The following is a 20,228-nucleotide window of genomic DNA, read 5'->3' on the forward strand; positions in this document are numbered from 1 at the left end:
CTTCTTTTTTTTGTCCTCACCCAAATTCCAGATCTCCGTAACTACTCTTCTCTCTCACTCAATCCTTATCCTCCCCCTCTTATACTTCCGACAACAGATGTAGAAGCGAAGTGGATCTACGCACGAAAGATCCGGAAAAATTGTGTTCAAGATTTCGATAATTAGATGGTGATTTTTTTCTGTTAAGTAATTTTGTTTCTTTTTTGCACTCGTATGTGCTGTACTTTTCCTTCTTCAAATCTTAGTCAAACAAACTTCTGTTCGTTAAACCATGACTTGTTCTTGTACACCATTGATTATTATTTTTGACGAGATAACAAAGCCAGCTACGACGCAGTCGGTGTTAGATTATTTTACATGGTTCTTTTTTCTGTTCTCAAAAAATCTCTTCTTGGGTGCGCTTCTTCAAATCGGAGCACATTATTTCTTGTGCAGATGTGAAAGTTTTATTCCTCAAATATCCTTCCATTTATTTAAGTGTGTTAATGTATTCCGTCCGAACATTTTTCGCATTTACAATTGAGTGCATTTTATCTTCGATGCAGAAAAAAACATACGTCGTCTTCGTGGGTTGGAAGCCCGGAGTGTACGATAGATGGCCTGAGGCAAACGCACAAGTTTATCGCTTTCCTGGTGCTTGTTACAAAGGTTACGAAAGTAGAAAATCTGCCGAGGAGGCCTTTAACTGTTTCGTGAAACGATCAGTTGACGATCCAAAATTTAATGCTTCCAGTAGCACCACTTCTAATTCAGATGAACAACGTGCGGCGACAACAAGTCAAAGTGAAAAAATAAATCAGCTTCTGAACGAAGTGTCTGATTTAGTTCGTGAGACTCGCGACGTATGTACCAAAATGGAGAAGTTGTCCAACGAGGTTGGAAAGTTATTTGCTGATTTGAAAATTAATTAGGGGCCGTCGACAAGTCCTTACACGAAGCCTCGTGCGTTTGTTATAAATTATTGTTTCAATTTAATTGTTCAGTTGCACTCTTTCTTTCAAACATTTAAATTACGCTATATCTAAAAGTGTTACCTGCTCCACCTTCCTCGCTGCATGTCAAACAACCACAACTCATCGATTCACAGAAAACTCTTTCAGGCGGGTATGTTACTTTCGTGCATCGTCCATTGAAACATCATCCTTCTCTTTAACACGAATTCTCTGTGTCAACTAGTTCTTGGATGTTGTTTATTAATTTCAGGTTGGCAAAACATTAATTTTCTACCGCATTATGTTGGTAAGTCATTTCTCAATTTGTAATGGCATATTGACAAAGTCTGTGTTTCTCTTAACTACACTTGTGTAAAATACTTCCATACTGTTAACAATTTTCAGAGTTAGCGTAAGTTCAGAAATTGAATTTATTGTGTTGTTGTTGCGGTGTAAATATTTTTCGTGCTTTTTTTGTTTCCACATAATTAGTAGGGGTTGACCTACAACAGATTTGTATCAAGTCAATATCTAAGCACTGCAGGTCATTGATTACAAGTAGTTGGAGGAGTTAAGACAGTAAATTGTTGGTGTTATAAATATGAAGCCTACTTCATTCGGTACTATAGAAAACTTGTAGATCGCATGGTGCTTTTCTCGACAGTGTAAAATGTCTTTTCCTTGTCAAAATGCCTCTGAAGAAACTGTGAGCAGCAAGTATCAGGTACCTGTCATTGATCTCGTATCTGATGATGAGCAATTTAAGTGCAGCGACAATGAAGTATCAGATCAAAATGAGCTTGTTTGTAAAAAGAAAACGAAAAAGCAGAAGTTGTTTCACAAAGATGCTGTCCATGAGTGTCATGATCCGCCCATGAGTAAATCACTGACTTTGAACGCTGATGTCAAACTCGAGTCCAAGGCGAACCACAAGGACTCAACTGGAAAAAACTCAAAGAAGGTTGTTGTTGTTGTTGAGTTGTCATCAGATGACTCCACTGTTTAACATTTTTATCCCAATGTTATGTGCAGCTATGTCCACATCCTTTTGTTCTTTTGCTGGAGTAAGATACAGTCTGATAATGTAAGGTTTATTTTGGATCAAATGTACGACTGTGTAGTCCATTCTCCATTTTGAACACATTATATGTAATGTGTTTTCCATGTGGATGTACATATAAGTTGTTTTAAGGTGTTCCAATGTAAAAGGCTTTATTATGTCCATGGTAATTTTATGCAAATATCCAATGGTAATGCTAATTGACTTCTGTTTTTGATGTCCGAGACATACAAAAAATCATATTGTAAGACAGGTTCCCCTATGATGTGTTTAGCTCCTTGTTCTCACAGTGTTTGTGTGTACACACGACCATTCCAATTTCATTCTTTTATATCCTTTACCATCTCCGCGGTCAGTAATTTAATTTACTCTTTAATTACCAAAACCGAAACATCTACAACCTGAAGTTTGATGCATTACCCAGAATAACAAAGCACATTCGTTCAAACACCCATCTGTACTGCTCGAGACTGTTTTTATGGATGTTTATTTAGTACGAATGTCTTGGTAATTGGTAACCTGAAGTTTTTATGCATTACCCACAATACACAAATTATTTTTCAAAAACTTGTTGTTCATCTACATCCGACATGCTTACAACAATATTTGTCGAGTACATCAGAAAAAAAAATAACACAACCAGCAAAGAGAACTTATTTGGAGCTAATAAACAGTAGCAATAACAAAAGAATGCCTCAAAAAGGGATTTGGATGTGAACATATGTCTTAGGCTTCCATAAAGCATTGAAGTATTTGTACAATGAAACCAAGTAACTGATAGAGCAGGCCAATTATATGAAACAAATGGAAGAAGCTATATATTTATGGAACTTAAAAAAATGAGAATGTAAATTGACAGCAGGTGTAATTAAGCATCTGTCAAACTTGTGGTACATGGTCTACAACACTTTTAACCGACTCGTACATAGTCTAACACAAATGCAAGCACTAATCAAAATATGAGATTAAATACTCCATCTCATCCACGATTATAGATATGTAATGCTTGCATACCAAGTGTAGAACCATTGCTCCCAAAAAACAAAATACAACCTTCCTCTCCACCAACATAACCCATAGGTAAGTTATGGCTAACCACAAAATCAAAAGAAATTGTTCCCAAATATACTTACGGCTGTAACCGTTACTCGCTACGCAACAACCTCTTAACCAAGCAAATCCTCCCACGTTCGCCAAGTCTTTTGAATAAGGCCAAATCGTTATGGTTGTTGAATAACAACTTAGCTGCAGCAACTTGTTCATCTTCTGAAAGGTCGGGAAGAGCTTGCAAAGCCTCCAAAACCGTATCTTGAACAGCCGAGAGTTTGTCATCGGCGGAAAATTCCTTGATCAATTGTGACATCGTGTCTTTCGTTATGTGAGCGAGGTTGTTGATTGCTTGGACTATTGATTCATCATGCTCACTAACGTGCTTCCTTTTTTTACTTTTAGCGGACGTACCTGCATTTGTTTTCGATGTTGGCGTATGCGTGTCAGATATGGAATCATCAAAACCATCGAACGGGATATATGTACGTTTCTCTTCAATGAACTCTCCGTGTGGAACTTCTTCACCAAGATTAAGAACTTGTTGTAAAGCATTCTCAAAAGTCTTCGATTGCTCTCCAGTAGCTCTATCATTTCCAAATATTTCAGCCCAATCATTGAAATGCGTCCACTGCTTATGCCGCATTGCTCTGAAAGTTGGATCATGCTGCACTCAAAAGAAAAAATAAATGAGTACTCTTTACAATTGTGTAAATCAGGTAATTAATGGACAACACATACCTTCACAATTGATTCCCAAGTCTCGTCTGTAGCATCGATCGTGTTATCAGTGTCATTCCAACCGACTCCACTCTTCGATAACAATGTCACCAAAGTACTATATGTTTTTTTCCATACATGTATTTTCGAATTTATATGAGGATTCCCACGTATATTTGTTCCTGGTAATGTCGTCTGCATTTCATTCTCCAACAAAGTTAAGTAACCTGCTCTAAAACCATTTTCACTTTTCCAACCCTTGGTCGTAATGTCTTTCAGTGCATGAATTAACACATCTTCTTCACGGCCACTCCAACTTCGCCGTGTCTTGTCTGCTTTCTTGCACCTCGCAGTGCCGCTACCAGAAGTTGCCACACTATCCATCTTTACACGCAAGCTGCGTATGAAAATTCTGTCACGAAATATACTTCATGTAAGTACATGCAGCAGTAGTAGTCAGTGCATAAATTGCGAATGTTAATAAGTGAACAACACATTTTTTATTGAAAACAGGAAAATGCTACACATTCAAAATCGTATTGTTAATATAGTTTTTCAAACATCACTGCTCACTATGAAAAGAAGTACAGTTGCTAGTTACAATATGTAAAGATATGGCACTCCATCAGATTACAGAGAAAAAGACATTAATGGTAGGTGTTCCACATGGACATTGCACACTGATCTCGCCAATTAACCCAATCGTTCGATGACTCAAAACTGCTTATGTAATCATTATGTGTATCCTGAATCGGACTGCCAACTTCTTCTTCGTATTCATCTAAAGGATCGTCAGGCATTTGATTACGGACGAAATTATGCAATAGAATGCAAGCAAGAATTATTTGGTTTTGAACATGCAAGGGGTAGAATGAAGGACTTCGAAGGATAGCCCATCTCTTTTTCAACAAACCAAATGCTCTTTCAATAATGTTTCTTGCTTGACAATGCCTCCAATTAAATAACTCCTTGTGATCTTGTGGCGCTGATGCACGATTGCCCCAGGCATCCCTATGATATCTTACGCGTCTATACGGAGTCAAGAAACCCTCCACATTAGCGTATCCATTGTCACAGAGATAATAAGAACCTGCAGAATAAGTAAAAATCACTTACAAGTAGTCTCACCAGGAACAATTAGCGGTGAAATTGATACAAAATTTTGTATGTAAACAATAAAAGCATGTAGAGAAGAATCTTATTTACAAATAACCTCTTGGAACCTTGAATGCATCATCCCTAGTTAATGCATCTCTTAAAACTCTTGCATCGGCGGCCGATCCTTCCCAACCAGTCAGAGCGTAAATAAAGTTCATATTTCGATCACAAACCCCCAGAACATTAACTGCAATAATTCCTTTTCTGGTTCTATATTTTGCTTTGTCAATGGAACGAACGTGTACGCCGATATGAGTTCCATCCAATGCACCTAGACAACCCTTGTAAAAATTACCATAAGAGGTCAGTATTGTTAACTAAGACACTACTTAAATAAAACACAGTTTGTCCACAATGTAACAATAAAACAAATTTTGAACAAAATATTACCTCAAACCATTTCCACGGTTCGCTGTCACATGTCTCATCCACAGGGGTAGGCTTCACAAGAAGTAGCGTATACAACTTCAACAACGCACGCATAACTTCATGGAAATGTAAGCTGACTGTCTGTCCACTACGCATGTAATCGTGCCTGGTTACCCGATTTTTCTTATGGTGTGCCAAAACAGACAAAAACATTGCAACCTTCTCTTGGACGCGGACATACCGAGAATCTGTTAGTCCTCCTATATGCATTAGAAGATAGCACAACCTTCCAAATGCATTTCGATTCATTCTCAAGTTCAACATACATTGAACATCACCCGCATCAATAATCATATTCAGATGGCAAAACTGAGCATTGATTCTTTGTGTCATGCTGTACGAAACAGGTGTATTACGAGTGCCACGGTGTCGACGGGCAACCATCCTCGGACGTCGTCGGATTAGAAGACACAACATCACCAAATTTGTAAACAATATTTGTTGTACCATTATAAGCAGTAGAAGTTTTCTACGTTTCATGTCCATCTTGAGACAACAGTAAACCAACGAGAACACATTCAAATTTAGATTCACAGTAGCAGAATGTGAAAAGAAAATTATTAAAACAACAGTTAGTAAAGGGAACTCTTCTTGGCCAATGATACACTTCGACAATTGCGTGGAAACATATGCATTTGATCACAATTGAACAGATCAAAATTGTGCAGTTCAAGTACTGTCTTAAAAATTGAGGAAAAACGCAGGCGGGAGGTAAAAAGTACTAACAAACAAAACAGTAGGTGTCAATGCTCTGTTGCCGTCGTCCTTCCCGTGCGTTCAAAAAGGTAATAATGTACATCAGATAAATCTATTATCTCCGATTTTAGAAATAACTTCGCGTACAGGTTATGGTAGTTTCCATTGTAACAAATACAATAGATTCAAGGACAGGTTAAGTTAATTTCTTTCACCACAAAAATTACCTGGTAATTTGGAGCAATTCAGATACAGTCTGCGAGTTGGAAGAGGACTTCAATGGTCATTCGGTTGTAAAGCTCATCTGAAGACGACGGCTGCGCATTTCATTACAAGATAGCAGATGGGTCTCTTTAAGGGAAGTTTGGTTTAAGTAGGGCGAAGGGTATTTGGGGAAAAAAAATAGGCTGTCAAGAGTACTGTAGCGACTGGGACAAGCAATACCTTCAACAAAAGGGGATTGAAATCTTGGTTTTTCACGTTGGAACAGTGGGATTTTCCCGGGCCCAGGGTTATAAGTGCTTGCCTTAAAATGATACCAAACACTTGATTACAAGTGTTATCCTACCACTATCCCAAGTACCAAACGCTGCGCTAGGGTTTTCTCCCTAGCAGCCACACCCACACATACACACTCACTCATGTACAAGGCTCAATTCACGTGATTTTAAAGGTAGAAAATGCAGCAAGGTCTTCCCTGTCTCTCCGACAACGTTCTCTCGCATCAAGGCTTGAATATTCGTGCATGAATCACACAAAGACACACATTATTCTTTCTTTTCTCATCATTTATATCCTATTAGGTGTGAATATATATGTTGGTATGAAAATACATATATCCTTATTTATATTTCGTTTTTATACACATGGAAAAACTTGAATTTTCTTGCCATATAATTCATGATATCGATGTGTACAAGGGGATGCTAGGCTAGGGTTGTTATGGGATCAATTTGAGGGCTGTTAGGAGTTCTAGATTGTGTTGGGAATTGTGCTGGGAAATAATGGAAGGGGGCTGCACGATTTTTGGGGTTCAAGAAGTCCAGGGCATGGTTTCGGAATAATTAAAGTAGGAGGCTACGCGAGTTGCTTTCCAGGAGAGGGGCTGGGCTCGTGAGGGTCATAGCATTGAGCCATTATGGTCCATGCACTGCTGGAGAGGTTAGGAAGGGTAGGCGCACAGCTAGGGCACAACCTAACCTTTGCCACGCGCAAGAAGAACGAACCATGCACGTCCTCGTGCACGGCTCGCTAATCTTTGTGTGGTCTTAAGGGGTCAGTCTTGGTCCTAGGAAAGCTGGTCAGGGTCTGGTCTGGTCTGGTCTAGTCGGTTAAGGGCTAGGATCTCGTGCATGGCTAGGTTTCTATGCGTTTCCGAAGGTGTTATGCTAAGTTTGGATGGATTCAAGTCGAATTTCTAAGGTTTATGGGTAAAATTAGAAAACTAAAGTTTGAGGGGCAAAACGATCATTTTACATATGAAAAATATTAGGAGTCTTGACAGTGTCCTGAATGATGTAATAAATGTTAAATGTTTATTTTTAAAGGTTATGTGAGTTTTTAATGAAAAAATGATTAATGCTAAAAGAGAGTTGCATGCTTGATTTAAAAAGAAAATATTATTTATGCATGTATTTTATAAAGTGATAGAAATGCTGAAAATGTTTGGAATGAAGTGACTTAATTGTGACCGTAAAAAAATAGGGATTTGTGAGGGACAAAACCCTAGTGGAACCCATTTACGGGACAAATCCCCGTGGGAACCCAAAATCGAATTTTCATAGGCCAAGGCCTAGTAATAGAAAAGTGGTTGCTGGTGTTCCCACCAACTATAGGCCAATGCACAGAATGGAAAAATGGTTACTGTTGTCCCGTCGACTGGTACCATGGTTACAGCTGAAATTGATCAATCGACCAAAAGATGAAATGATGATCACAATTAATGAACGGATTTCACCTCAAAAGAAAATGTATACATATATGTATATAATGAAAGGAAAAGTATATGATGAAAAAAATGTTTAAGTTTATGCATGTTCATGTTAAAGTTATTTTATTAAAAAAAATTCATAGTTGCATGTGGATGTATATGTATTGCTTGCTACTATGATTAAGGTTTGTTGAGTCAATAGACTCACTAGGTGTAAATTATGCAGGTGATGATTTTACTGTTAAGACAAGAAGGTTGGATGATTGAACTGACTGGACTGATAGTGTACTAACCCGAGGACCCTTGCTAGTTTTTCCATACAATTATGCTTTTACAGTACTTTAAATATTTTCATGATTTTTGGAAGTAAGAATGATTTTTGAGCGGATTTATGATGTTTATGCTATTTTTTGAAAATGCTAGTTTTAGGTTTAGTTGGACGTTTACGATTTTATGAATTTTACTGCAATTACTGATTTTTGAGTAAAATAGATGGTGACTTTATTTTAACGATACAAAAAGTATGTATAAGAGTTAGGCCGAAGCTTAATGATTTTCAAAAAGTAAAAAAAATTGTAGTATATTTTAAAGAAAAAAGAGTTAGAGACGTTTCAAGAAAAGTGGGAAAGAATAATGTATAGTATTTGACAAGAGTGGATCTCCTCTATAGATGGCAATTTTCCCAGGTTCAGGTACTGTGGGGAAAACCCGAAATGGTGCGGGTTTGGGGATTTTTTTTCAAACATCTAAGTAAATCAAGGGCATGTATGCATTTGTTATTTCCATTTTCAAATTTTTCTCGAGACCCTCGATAATAATATCATTACTACTACTAATAATTATGATTTTTTCTGATAATTAAAAAAAAACTCAATTTCATAAAATTCAAATCTCGTTTACAATCCAACTCATCACCTAAATAACTAAGTGTTCATTTTTTTGTTCATTAAAATAATGATTTACAAAATTTTGAATTTTTTAAGTTATATATATATATATATATATATATATATATATATGTAATTGAATTATTGTATCAATATTTTTTAAGTAAATTTGAAGAATTTTTTGTTAATCCAACCGATATTTAAAACGGTGATGAGAATATTGATTTAATTCATATCAAGTCGAGGATGATGATGACAAATTTGGCTCACCTCGTTACCATTTCTATATTTTGTGAAGCGAGGATGATAAATAAGATTTAATGTCCGCGAAGTCAGAATGAGAATTTTCATGCCAATTAGATAAAACCGGGTATAAGGGTATGATGGAGACTTAATCCCCGTGGGTATTAAATGGGGAATTCCCGATTCGAAAAAATGAAGATTAAATAAGAGATATGTCTCATAAAATTGACTCGGAATATGATCTCATATGAGTTTTTGTGATTTGACTGATAACTCTAAATGAATTTAAGATTTAAAGAACACAAAAATTATGTAAGATTATTTTATGAATCAATTTTATGAGACATATCTCTATTATTTTCTGTTACATAAAATGCAAGGGAGAAACAGAAAGGTATACTAAAACCAATGAACTAGTATCGCGAACAAAACAGTTGCACAATGCTTAAAATAAAGCAAACCGAGGCCTGTATGAAATACAGTGTCCTTAAAACAGATTCGTACCCTCCGGGATGTGCTTCGAGGATGAACTTGGACGTCTGTTTCCCAGGATATAACGGAACAACTAGCAGTACCGTAGCACGAGGTACCACCACGGCGAACGGTCCAAAGGTGAGCTGAAACACCGAAGGTCTTGGTCCATAATTTAAATTTTTCGAAAATAAAAATAGCAAAAGCCAGGTGAACCTTGGTGGGAAATTTTGCCTTGATCGGTCCGACATTCGACGCACCCAGGTCGCGCTCGTACGCTTGCACACAAGTCAAGCCTTTATCAGTGTGCGCGAGAGAGAGCCTCTTGACCAATCATTGTTACACCTCCATAAAGTGTAACACAATATAAACTCACCAATGCTATGTTCATTTTGCAATGTGGGACATTTCTCACTTGCCATCTACTAGGCCTTGCTAGCTTGTCCAATTTCCCATTCAAAGAACAAGCCCAATAAGCTTATATAAGTCCAACAATTTCTACGTCAAAAATATTACTTTTTACTCTAAATATGTACCAATCTTTCAATCTCATGGATATATATATATCCATGAAACCCGTGAGACCATCTCACACAAGTTTTTGTCTATTCATATATATATATATATATATATATATATATATATATGAATAGTGTGGTGGATATCATTCTAAAAAGAATTAGTCTTATGACATATATATATGAATAGTGTGGTGGATATCATTCTAAAAAGAATTAGTCTTATATATATATATATATACAATAAACAACCGACCCAAATAATTCTGAACAGGCTGTGTGGCCTTTGTTGGTTCTCTTGGGTTCTTTTTCCCTATGCTCAAACTACGGTGACAAATAAATTAAACCATCAATAATTACTATTTATTAGTTAATTAATAAACAGACAATTACTAGTGGATCATCTGTCTCCATTATATTTAATTTAATGCAGCCTTGGCTTTTAAAAACATTTATTTAATTTTTAAGTATACTGCAGGCCGAATTAATATATTACCAAATGGAATGATAGGCTAACAAATATAATTATATAATAATTTGCAAAAAGTCTCAATCTCAATTATTTTTAAATTAACCCAACATTATTTAATTTTTTACGATTCCATTGACTTCAACGATTTAAACCTGTTCATGCACTGTATGTAATTTGCGAAACTACTAGGCATATTCTCCATCTCTGACAACAAGTTAAAAATAAAAAAAGAAAAATTGTATAACCCACTTTTTAAATTATAAAAAATATTAATTATACAACGTTCAAAATCATTAACTTTATCTTGGCTTATTATAAATTTTAATTCTGACTCCCAAGCGGAATCCCCCACACTTGCGACGACCAATTTTTATATAATGGAAACAGTTGTTTTGATATTTGGACATATTCAAGTGGAAAAATCAATGATTTCAAAGTTAATTGATCATTTGAAATCCATCTCTTTAGGTTGCACTATGAGAGATAAAATGATATTGCTTATAATTTTATTTTTTTACGATAAAACAATGTATCATATCTTAAACTAGTGCATAACTTATTTATACATCAGTAATATAAAGTATAATGAATTTTAAATGACATTATTGTTGGCTGAAATTGAAATTTATCATAATTAAGGCAAAAATTTGTGTGAGACGGTCTCACGGGTCGTATTTGTGAGACGGGTTTTTTTATTTGGATCACCCATGAAAAAATATTACTTTTTATGCTAAGAGTATTACTTTTTATTGTGAATATGAGTAGGGTTGACCCGTCTCACAGATTATGATCCATGAGACGGTGTCACATGAGACTCAATCCATAATTAATATGAAATACTACACAAAAAATATAAGTATTGGATTTGAAGTTTATGATCTTACTTGTATGAAATCTGATCAACAAAAATATATTTGAAATTCATTAGAGTTTTTGCTGAAAATCAAATTATAGTTTTTTCCGATTAAATGTTACGAATAACTCAAAAATATTTTAGATGACATGAGAATTCGTAAAAACTATTTTTGGCGTGCAGTTAGATAATAAGTCGAATTAGATTAACCTTGTACGACAAGCTCGTTCTAAAATATGTTGGTATTAGAAATCGAATTCATGATTCATTTATTTCATCAACTCAGATACTATGATAACGAATAAGTCAAAATTATTAGCTACATGGTACATTATTTATAATTGAGTGCTTTATAGAATTACAAATTACAATAAAATAAAATTTTAATATTCTTCCAGAATAATTATTTGCTCAACCGAACAGCCTCCCCTTGGGTTGATACGTCCTGCAACTCTGCAACAACGCACGACTTCACAACTACTATTCCAAAATCTACAACTATAAGTCATAAAATTCTCGATGGAAAGAAAAAAAAATGCCTCTCCCCATTCCAAGCAACTCCGCAGGCGCGTGCCACGACCTCAAGATTCGGAAAATTCCAACCTTTTTCTTTTCGATCCCGACACACACCCAATTGCCAAAAACGAACAGTTTGCAAAGTTGAAAAATACACAACACAACGCGAGTTATTGTCGGCGAGAAACACAGATTTGCAGAAAGAGTCTCCGTAATATTTCTTAAATCTTGATTATATAAAGAGTTTCCAAATATTACTAGGAAGAAAAAGAAATGGATTTTTCGGATCAACGCCGGAAGAGAAAAAGAGTTTTCAGACAACCTTATCCGTCCTTCTACTGTCATTCGTACCTGTTGTCTGTAAGATTTATTGCGCTGTGCCTCGGTTCCCTCACGATTCTTTATCTTTTATTCAGTACCGTTCCCTTTAATGCTTCAGCTTTTCGCCCTGTTTTAGTGGTTTCGAGCTTATCTTTGTTGTCGTCTAGTAGTTCAAGAACTGTTGAGCCAGTTCAAAATTTTGATAGTTTCTTGTTTCCTTGGAATATAGAGGACATGGTTCTGTTCCCTGATCATATTTTATTGTTAGTGAGTGGTGGAAAGAAAGTTGGCTTGATGAAGAAGATGGGTGTTGAGGGATTGGAGTGTGTTCACTATCGTGAAATCGGAAGCGATTTTGCGGTGAAAAGGGTTATTTCTGTGGATGAATTTGATGGACTTCGGTCAATTGTGAGGTGCCCTCTTCCATCTATGAATATGAATTATTCAGCTTTGGTAACTTTGAGGGTAGGTGGTAATAATAATGGGGTTTTGGTTCATAATCAGACTCTGAATTCTTGGGAAAAAGTGGTTTATTCAGCTACTTTGGATGGGGATACAGTTGTCGTGTTTGTGAAAGGGTTGAAGTTGAGGGGAAATAGGGAGTCTGATCCAAGCCTATTTAGTTGTCATTTCGGGTTAGGGAAATGGGAAAGAAATGAGACGTTTACCCTCACAACGAAGGCTCTGAGTGCTGCTCAAGAAGTGGTGAGATGTCCGTTGCCACGTAGTGTTAGAAATAATCCTATCAAGGCTAACGGTATTCGAGTCACCATTGGAGTGACACCTTATGTCCGTGGGCGAGCTCACAGACAGCTAATTGTCCCATCCGTTGCCAAGATTACAAACTTTGGATCCGAGGGTAAGAAGAGAAAGGAGGGAAAGTACAAGCTTTGTGCGTGTACGATGGTGTGGAACCAAGCTTCATCCATACGTGAATGGATCATGTATCATTCTTGGCTTGGAGTGGAAAGATGGTTCATATATGATAACAACAGCGACGATGGTATCGATGAAGTTATTCAAGAACTCGATCGTGACAATTACAATGTAACTAGGCACGTATGGCCATGGATCAAGACTCAAGAAGCTGGATTCTCGAATTGTGCATTGCGAGCAAAAGACGAATGTAATTGGGTTTCTTTTATGGACGTAGATGAATACTTCTACTTCCCATACTCGAGGCCTAAGCACCAAAGATTCAAGAATCTTGGGTATGCTGGTCACCAATCTCTGCGCACATTAGTGGCAAATGTATCATCTACATCACCTACAATTGCAGAAATCAGGACATCTTGCCATAGTTTTGGGCCTTCTGGGTTGAGTTCACCGCCATCACAAGGTGTCACTGTAGGTTACACTTGCCGCCTTCAAAGTCCAGAGAGGCATAAATCCATCATCAGGCCAGATGCGCTACACGTAACGTTACTTAATGTGGTGCACCATTTTCGTTTAAAGAAGGGATTTAGATACCTGAATTTACCTCAGAGTACAGCCGTAGTAAACCACTACAAATACCAAGTGTGGGAGGTTTTCCGTTCGAAGTTTTACAGAAGAGTTGCTACTTACGTCGCCGACTGGCAAGAAAATCAGAAAGAAGGCTCGAGAGATAGAGCTCCCGGTTTGGGAACCGAGGCCATCGAACCGCCGGACTGGCCTCAGAAGTTTTGCGAAGTTTGGGACTTCGGGCTGCGGGATTTCGTTTTGTCGAATTTGGCTGATCTGTCGAGCGGTTTGCTGCCATGGGAGTCCCGTTATGCTTCCTACTGATTAAAGGCTTTGAAGTCTTGAAGATTTGTAAAGGATAAGATCTTAGTGAAATTATTCATTAATTTTTTGTCTGTAAAATTTGTCACATTTGTTATACACGTTTTGCTTTTTGTAGTAAAAAAAGGATAGAGAGGGCTATACGTTTCTCAGATTGGAAAACTTTAGAGAAACTAAACATCGTGTAATTTATGGTCTTGTGATTCTTGAATATAAGATTTAACTCTCTTTTGTTTGTTGTCTTTCTCCCTTTTATGGTCTTGTGATTCTTGAATATAGATTTAACTCTCTTTTGTTTTTTGTCTTTCTCCCTTAATTGATCTAATAAAAAGTATCAATTCCCCACATATACATCCCACGCATTACCCATGGTGAGTAAACGAAAGGACAAAAGACTTTTTGAGAACAAGGGAGAAGATTGAAAAATAACCCATTTTTGTTGAAAACCAGGAGTTAGAATATTTGAATGTTGAAAATAAGAGTTGTAAATATTTAAAATTAGTATGTGATGATATATTTAATTTTGGATTATTTTCAAAGAAATTTTATAAACAGCTCTCTTAATTTGTGAAAAAAATCACAAATGAGTAGAGAGAAAATTGTATGAAGTGTGTAATTTAATATATTTTGCGAGTTTGAAATTTTTACTTTTTATCGTAAATTTTTTCTTTTAACATGTTATCAGCACGATATTAGAATGTTTGGTTCTCCATATTTTTCAAATCTCCAAAACACAAGAAAAATGTAATAATATTCAAAAGTAAGAATATTTATTTTACTGTTTATTTATTTTTATTGTATATATATTTAATATAAAATATTATGTTATTATATAAAAGAAGTCTATGACACCTCATTATAATAACGTGATTTGATTATATCATTACACTGCTTATATAATTTTATTGTATATATATTTGAATAATACCATGTTATTATATAAAATGAGTTTATGACATCTCATTATATTAATATAATAATGTGATGTGATTATTTCACCAGTGAGACCGTTCACATGAATTTTTTATGTATGTTAAACTACTGATGTGTACATGTTTCGATTAGTTAAAAAAAAAACTAGGTTAAATTGGGAAAAAATTACATAAAATTTATGGTTGAGTCAGATAAAATAGTAAGTCTCATATGAGAGAGTCTCACGAATCTTTATCTCTTAGACGAGTCAACACTATCGATATTCATCTCACAAAATACGATTCGTGAGATCGTCTCACACAAGTTTTTGTCACGATAAAATAAAAGACTAAATCGGGAATTATTCCTTATTCATTTTAACATTCGAATTAACGGGGACCAAATCCAAAAACAAACGAAAAATAAATGACAATTGGAGACGATTAGAAAATGAAAGAATAAATCGGGAATATGGCAAATAACGAGATTACTAATTATAAAATATATGCATATACTTTAATGGCAGAAAGAAGAAACAATATGGGGGCGAAAAAACACAATAAAGAAAACCATTGGGTTTGATAAAAACTATTCGAGAAAAAGCAGAGATCTGCGATTTCTATCGCGGGACTAAGCGGAGAGGAGAGGAATTCACGGGCGAAAATGCTTCGTTCAAATCAATCCCCAGCAATTTGGACTTTCCTACTCTTCTTCATGTTAATATGTTCTTTCAATCATCATTCTCTAATATGTTCTTTCACTCATCATTCTCTAGCTCACGATTCGTAAGTTTATTCAATTTCCTTTGCTGGAACCTTTGCAGTTTGGATCTGTATGGAGTATGTACTTTTGAATTTATATGTTTTCCTTTGTTCTTGGAGTGAAATTTTTGCATATCTACAGTGAAAGAAGGGTTCTTAAGAGAAGGACTCTAATGGGTATTAAAGAGACACCAGCTGGAGGAAACGTCACGTTTGATTGCTCTCCTTCTGGTCCTTGCATTCCCTGCTCTCGCTCCGAAAAGGTCTCGGTCCCTGTTTCATTTTAGTTTCCGGGTATTTGATAGCCAAAACTATTAGGTTGACGCCGACGATTATTCGGCACCGATAAAATCCAAAACAACGATCATAAGAAGTCGTTCACGAGAAAGAAAAACTTTATGGTCTTCTATGCACATGCTGTCATCTTTAGTCGGGTTTACTGACCTTTATTAATAAATCTAGAGTTTGATTTAACATTCTAGTTTTATCAGGCAGTCTTATCTTTAAGCGGAGAATAATATGATAGATTTTAAAAGAGCTAGATGGGCAGATAATTACTAGCATCAGCCCTAAATTATGATATGAAGTTCTGGTAAATTAGTTAAAGGGAGTAAAAGTGGCATTAATTTGTAATTAGAACTTAGAAATCATTGTTATTTTTAGTTAACATAGGCTTCTTCACTGTGCATTTTGGTTTGTATGTCAGTTCCTGGAAATCAAATATATGTTTTTAGCTTGTCTAATCCTTTGGCGGTTGAGAACTTGTTATGCGTACGGATTTTTTTTTTGTCCAAGTAATCTATTCTTTTTGGTGTAATGAGTGGCCGCGTCTTGTGAACTCTACCAGATTCAGCAATTTGGTGCTCTGTTTCACCATTATTTTCGTTATCTGTGGCAATCCTTTTCCAATTCAACAAACAAAGGCCAAGGATTTTCAAATTTACTTAATTTAGTGCATCCATGGTTTGAGTAGAAAATCTTTGAAGGAAAGTAGTTTTAGCTGCTCAACTATAGTTACATGGTATTTAGCAGAAGTTAGCCTGGTGGACTAAAAATTGCTTAAAGTTGGAGTCTGCTAATGATTGTGCTATTCTTTGAAAAATTAGACAAAACTTGCATTTGATATTATGTAGTACTTTAAAGTTCATAGTCATTCATATATTTGTATCTAAAATATTCAAGAGCTCATGGAACCTATGCTGCTTTTTCCGTAGAGGGATGAAAGTTTTCGTTGCGGTGAAACTGGTTATCGTATTCGTTTGAAATGTGTTCCAGTTGGATCTGGTTCAGAAGATTTAAAAAGCCTCAAAGAAAAAATGACTCAATCTGCTCTTGAGAGTGCAGATTTGCCTGTAAATGATGGACAAAGAAGAACATTACTGAGTGATAAAGCAAAATCAGAAAGTGTATCAGGTGCCCATGTCACTTATAGAAGCTGCATACCTGCAGTAAGTGAAGAAAAATTATCCGTTCTTGGCTTTGAGGTAAATTGATACTGCTTACATATGTGCACGTTCCTGAAAAAATGGAAATTTATATGTATATATTTGATATTTATCAAGGTGACCAGATTTAAAATTCTCTCTTTTATCTATAGTTATTTTGGCAATCTTTGATGAGTTATACAAGATGAAGCTCTAGGATTTGAAGATTTCAAATAATGAATATTTATGCATGGGATGTGTAGAAGATGGTAACCATGTGAGTTATCTTTAAGAGACCAGTATAATACACCCTAAAGAATGGATTGATTGCGAAGATACATGCCTTAGGTATACAGTTTAGATTAGTTGCTTACTTGCTTTCCTTCGCAAGACTTGAGAAAAGCTCGTTTCCATGTTGTTGGACCTGCAGAGTTTAAATATAACAATAACAGAACTACAGCTAATCAAAATAACAATAAAATGTTTCAAATTTGACCCAAGTTTTGCAGTTTTTTCTGGAGCATGTAGTTTTGTGTGCGGTATGCGCATCACCAATCACCGGGGGTAAAGCTTGAAATTTCTGGGAGGGCAATGTAGTGTATGTTGAGGGGATGAAACTTTATTTTCAAAAAAAATTATGTAGTTGGGACATGTTTTTAAGCGCTATTCACAATTGTGGGTAGGTTACTCAATCCCAGACCAAGTAATATTTATTCATGCCTGAAATTTATATATCATGCTTGCTCTCATCTTGCTACACAAGTTTTTGTTGTGTCAAGAAACTTATTCAATGCATTTGACTCGGGTTTCAAAATTATACCGTGTACAGGCGCTTATGATATCTTTGCTACTAAGCAGTGGCTCTTTTATATACTTCAGACGGAAGAGAAGTGCTGCAACAGCCGCAGTTGGGCTAGTCAGGCTTCCAACTAGTTCTAGGTTTTGATAACTAAACCATTATAACTATTGTTAAATATTAGAATGTAGCTAAATTGAAAGCCAATTATGTTGCCATTTCTGTATTTTGAAATTTTTGAATGTTTGCACTTTAATGCTGTTAAGACGGGTTGTGACTTTGATGTCACCTCATAATTGTAACTCTGAACTCACATTCATTACGTGTAGAGGGACTTTCATACCAAAATCAAAGAGTTCTTTTATATACAAATTGCCGAAGGTAAAGAATATTATTTATCTAATTTAATTTTTTTCTTCTTCTTTTTGCCATAAAAGCAAGTAATCTGAGTGGTAAAAAATTGTCGTAATAAAGGATTTTATCTTTATTTAGTGTTGATAGTGAGAATACCAAAGAAGAATAATTTGTTATTTAGCATAATATGTGATGTGTGTGTGTGCCACACATTATGATTTTCAAACTAGTCTTTAGGATGATTATCATACCGTATCAAAAAATTTATGTTATATATCGTAACGAACATTATGATATTAATGATGTTTATATCGATATTGTACTAAAAATTTCTGCACCGAAATTTTTTGTATGTATAATTAGCATATCGATTATGTTGAAATGTTGTGATATACCGAGATTTCGGTATGATATCGGTATATGTTGTTTCATACCGGAAAAATACATTATTTTTTTTATATTAACTTTATGATTTAAAAATATTATATATTTTTTAATTTATAGATATTATTTCGGTATTTTAGTATATACCAAAAAAAATTTAAATTTTATATTGTTATCATACCAAAAAATTCGATATCGATATCATATTGTACCGAAAATTTCAATACACCATAAATTTTTTAAATGATATTTTTTTGATACGACATCGGTATACCATACCATACACAATAAAACATGCCATATGTGACCCTCAGGCAAGTGCTGTCAAGGGATGCTAATAAAATAAAAATCGGTGTTATACATTAGCATCGCCATATTTTCTCAAGCATTCTTCATAAAATCCAGACCTGGTTCACAAATATGGTGATAATACTATAAGTTAGATTTTATATAATTGGTGTTGAATTATTTCATTCTACGCAGTGACTTTTGGATATTACCAGTATCAAGTGATATTGGCAATTACATTATTTACATGTTTGTTTCTTTTTATTAAAATAAAATTATTTTACTTTTGCTTTTTTTTTTAAAAAAAAATAATAATATATCTGATTAATGATCACCACCAAGTACATTTTTGAACGAGATAGACTGTCACAATAATAATATCACCAGGTGTTGATAATTAAGGTTGTGTTTGTTACGTTGACATGCTATAGTGTAGAGCAAGTACCAGCCAAATGGACCTTAACCAAACCAAAAAACCAAATCAAACCGTTAGTTTTATTGGTTTTTAGTTGATAAATGTTTGGATTTGTTTTAAAACTAACCAAACCAAAAAAAAATTAGTTTGGTTTAAAATTAGTTTAAAATTCATCTAAACCAAACTAATTATATAAAAATATTATTTTTTGAAAAAATATATTATATTTAGTTTATATTAAATCATTGGTTGAATGTTACATTAATAATGAATGTTTCTTGTATAAATTTTAGACTTACAATTGTTTTATTCAGCTGACCATTTTTATGTGTGAAAATATATATACACTCAATGCTTAGGTTGCAATATACAAGTTTTAATTTTAATTTTAATCTTTTAACCCATCAATCATCAAACTTATAAATTTTGTATTTCAGAATTTATATCTTGTATGCAAATTTTGTAATATCAGTATCATATATTTACATCCATCAGTATTTTTTTTTTCTCAAAAAATCCTTCTCAATTTCAATTATAACAAGTGGGGAATGTTGGGGTGAACCAGAAAAGTTTGGGTATTAAATGATTTAATATCAACATGAATATCGATATTTGCCTTTCTATAATAACTAGTTTAGCATCAAAATATTTTATTTGAAAAAAAAAAATCAAAGTTGAAAATCGATCAACAAACCATACCAAACCAAGCCGATATTCAGGTTTGGTTTTTAGTTATTAATGGATTGATTTTGTTTGCAAAATCGATATGAGTGAGTCTCATGTGAGACCGTCTCACGGATCTTAATCTGTGAGACGGGTCAACTCTACCCATATTCACAATAAAAAGTTATACTCTTAGCATAAAAAGTAATACCTT

General features: G+C 34.8%; 3 protein-coding genes and 1 long non-coding RNA gene across 4 annotated transcripts; 3 read left to right on the forward strand and 1 right to left on the reverse strand.

Annotated features, from left to right (window-relative positions):
- The first annotated feature begins 32 nt into the window (after window positions 1-32).
- Window positions 33-2,094, forward strand: LOC140816849 (uncharacterized). The gene is made up of 3 exons (XR_012114654.1): window positions 33-168; window positions 546-1,104; window positions 1,204-2,094. It is a non-coding gene; the product is annotated as an uncharacterized lncRNA (long non-coding RNA).
- A 2,130-nt stretch (window positions 2,095-4,224) lies between these two features.
- LOC140816870 (uncharacterized) lies at window positions 4,225-6,558 on the reverse strand. Its single transcript, XM_073176356.1, has 4 exons — window positions 6,270-6,558; window positions 5,308-5,832; window positions 4,973-5,198; window positions 4,225-4,849 (listed from the first exon to the last, which is right to left on the reverse strand). The coding sequence occupies exons 2-4, from the start codon at window positions 5,830-5,832 to the stop codon at window positions 4,407-4,409; spliced, it is 1,194 nt and encodes a 397-aa protein (XP_073032457.1). The 5' UTR covers window positions 6,270-6,558; the 3' UTR covers window positions 4,225-4,406.
- Window positions 6,559-11,838: 5,280 nt separating this feature from the next.
- Window positions 11,839-14,263, forward strand: LOC140816610 (glycosyltransferase family 92 protein RCOM_0530710-like). Its single transcript, XM_073175993.1, has one exon. It carries the CDS (start codon window positions 12,206-12,208, stop codon window positions 14,018-14,020), a length of 1,815 nt encoding a protein of 604 aa, XP_073032094.1. The 5' UTR covers window positions 11,839-12,205; the 3' UTR covers window positions 14,021-14,263.
- Window positions 14,264-15,465: 1,202 nt separating this feature from the next.
- Window positions 15,466-18,266, forward strand: LOC140817203 (uncharacterized). Its single transcript, XM_073176843.1, has 4 exons — window positions 15,466-15,714; window positions 15,833-15,953; window positions 16,905-17,174; window positions 17,944-18,266. The coding sequence occupies exons 1-4, from the start codon at window positions 15,593-15,595 to the stop codon at window positions 18,058-18,060; spliced, it is 630 nt and encodes a 209-aa protein (XP_073032944.1). The 5' UTR covers window positions 15,466-15,592; the 3' UTR covers window positions 18,061-18,266.
- Window positions 18,267-20,228: the final 1,962 nt, after the last annotated feature.

This window comes from Primulina eburnea, chromosome 16, assembly GCF_022965805.1.
Source record: "Primulina eburnea isolate SZY01 chromosome 16, ASM2296580v1, whole genome shotgun sequence".
Lineage (NCBI taxonomy): Eukaryota > Viridiplantae > Streptophyta > Magnoliopsida > Lamiales > Gesneriaceae > Primulina > Primulina eburnea.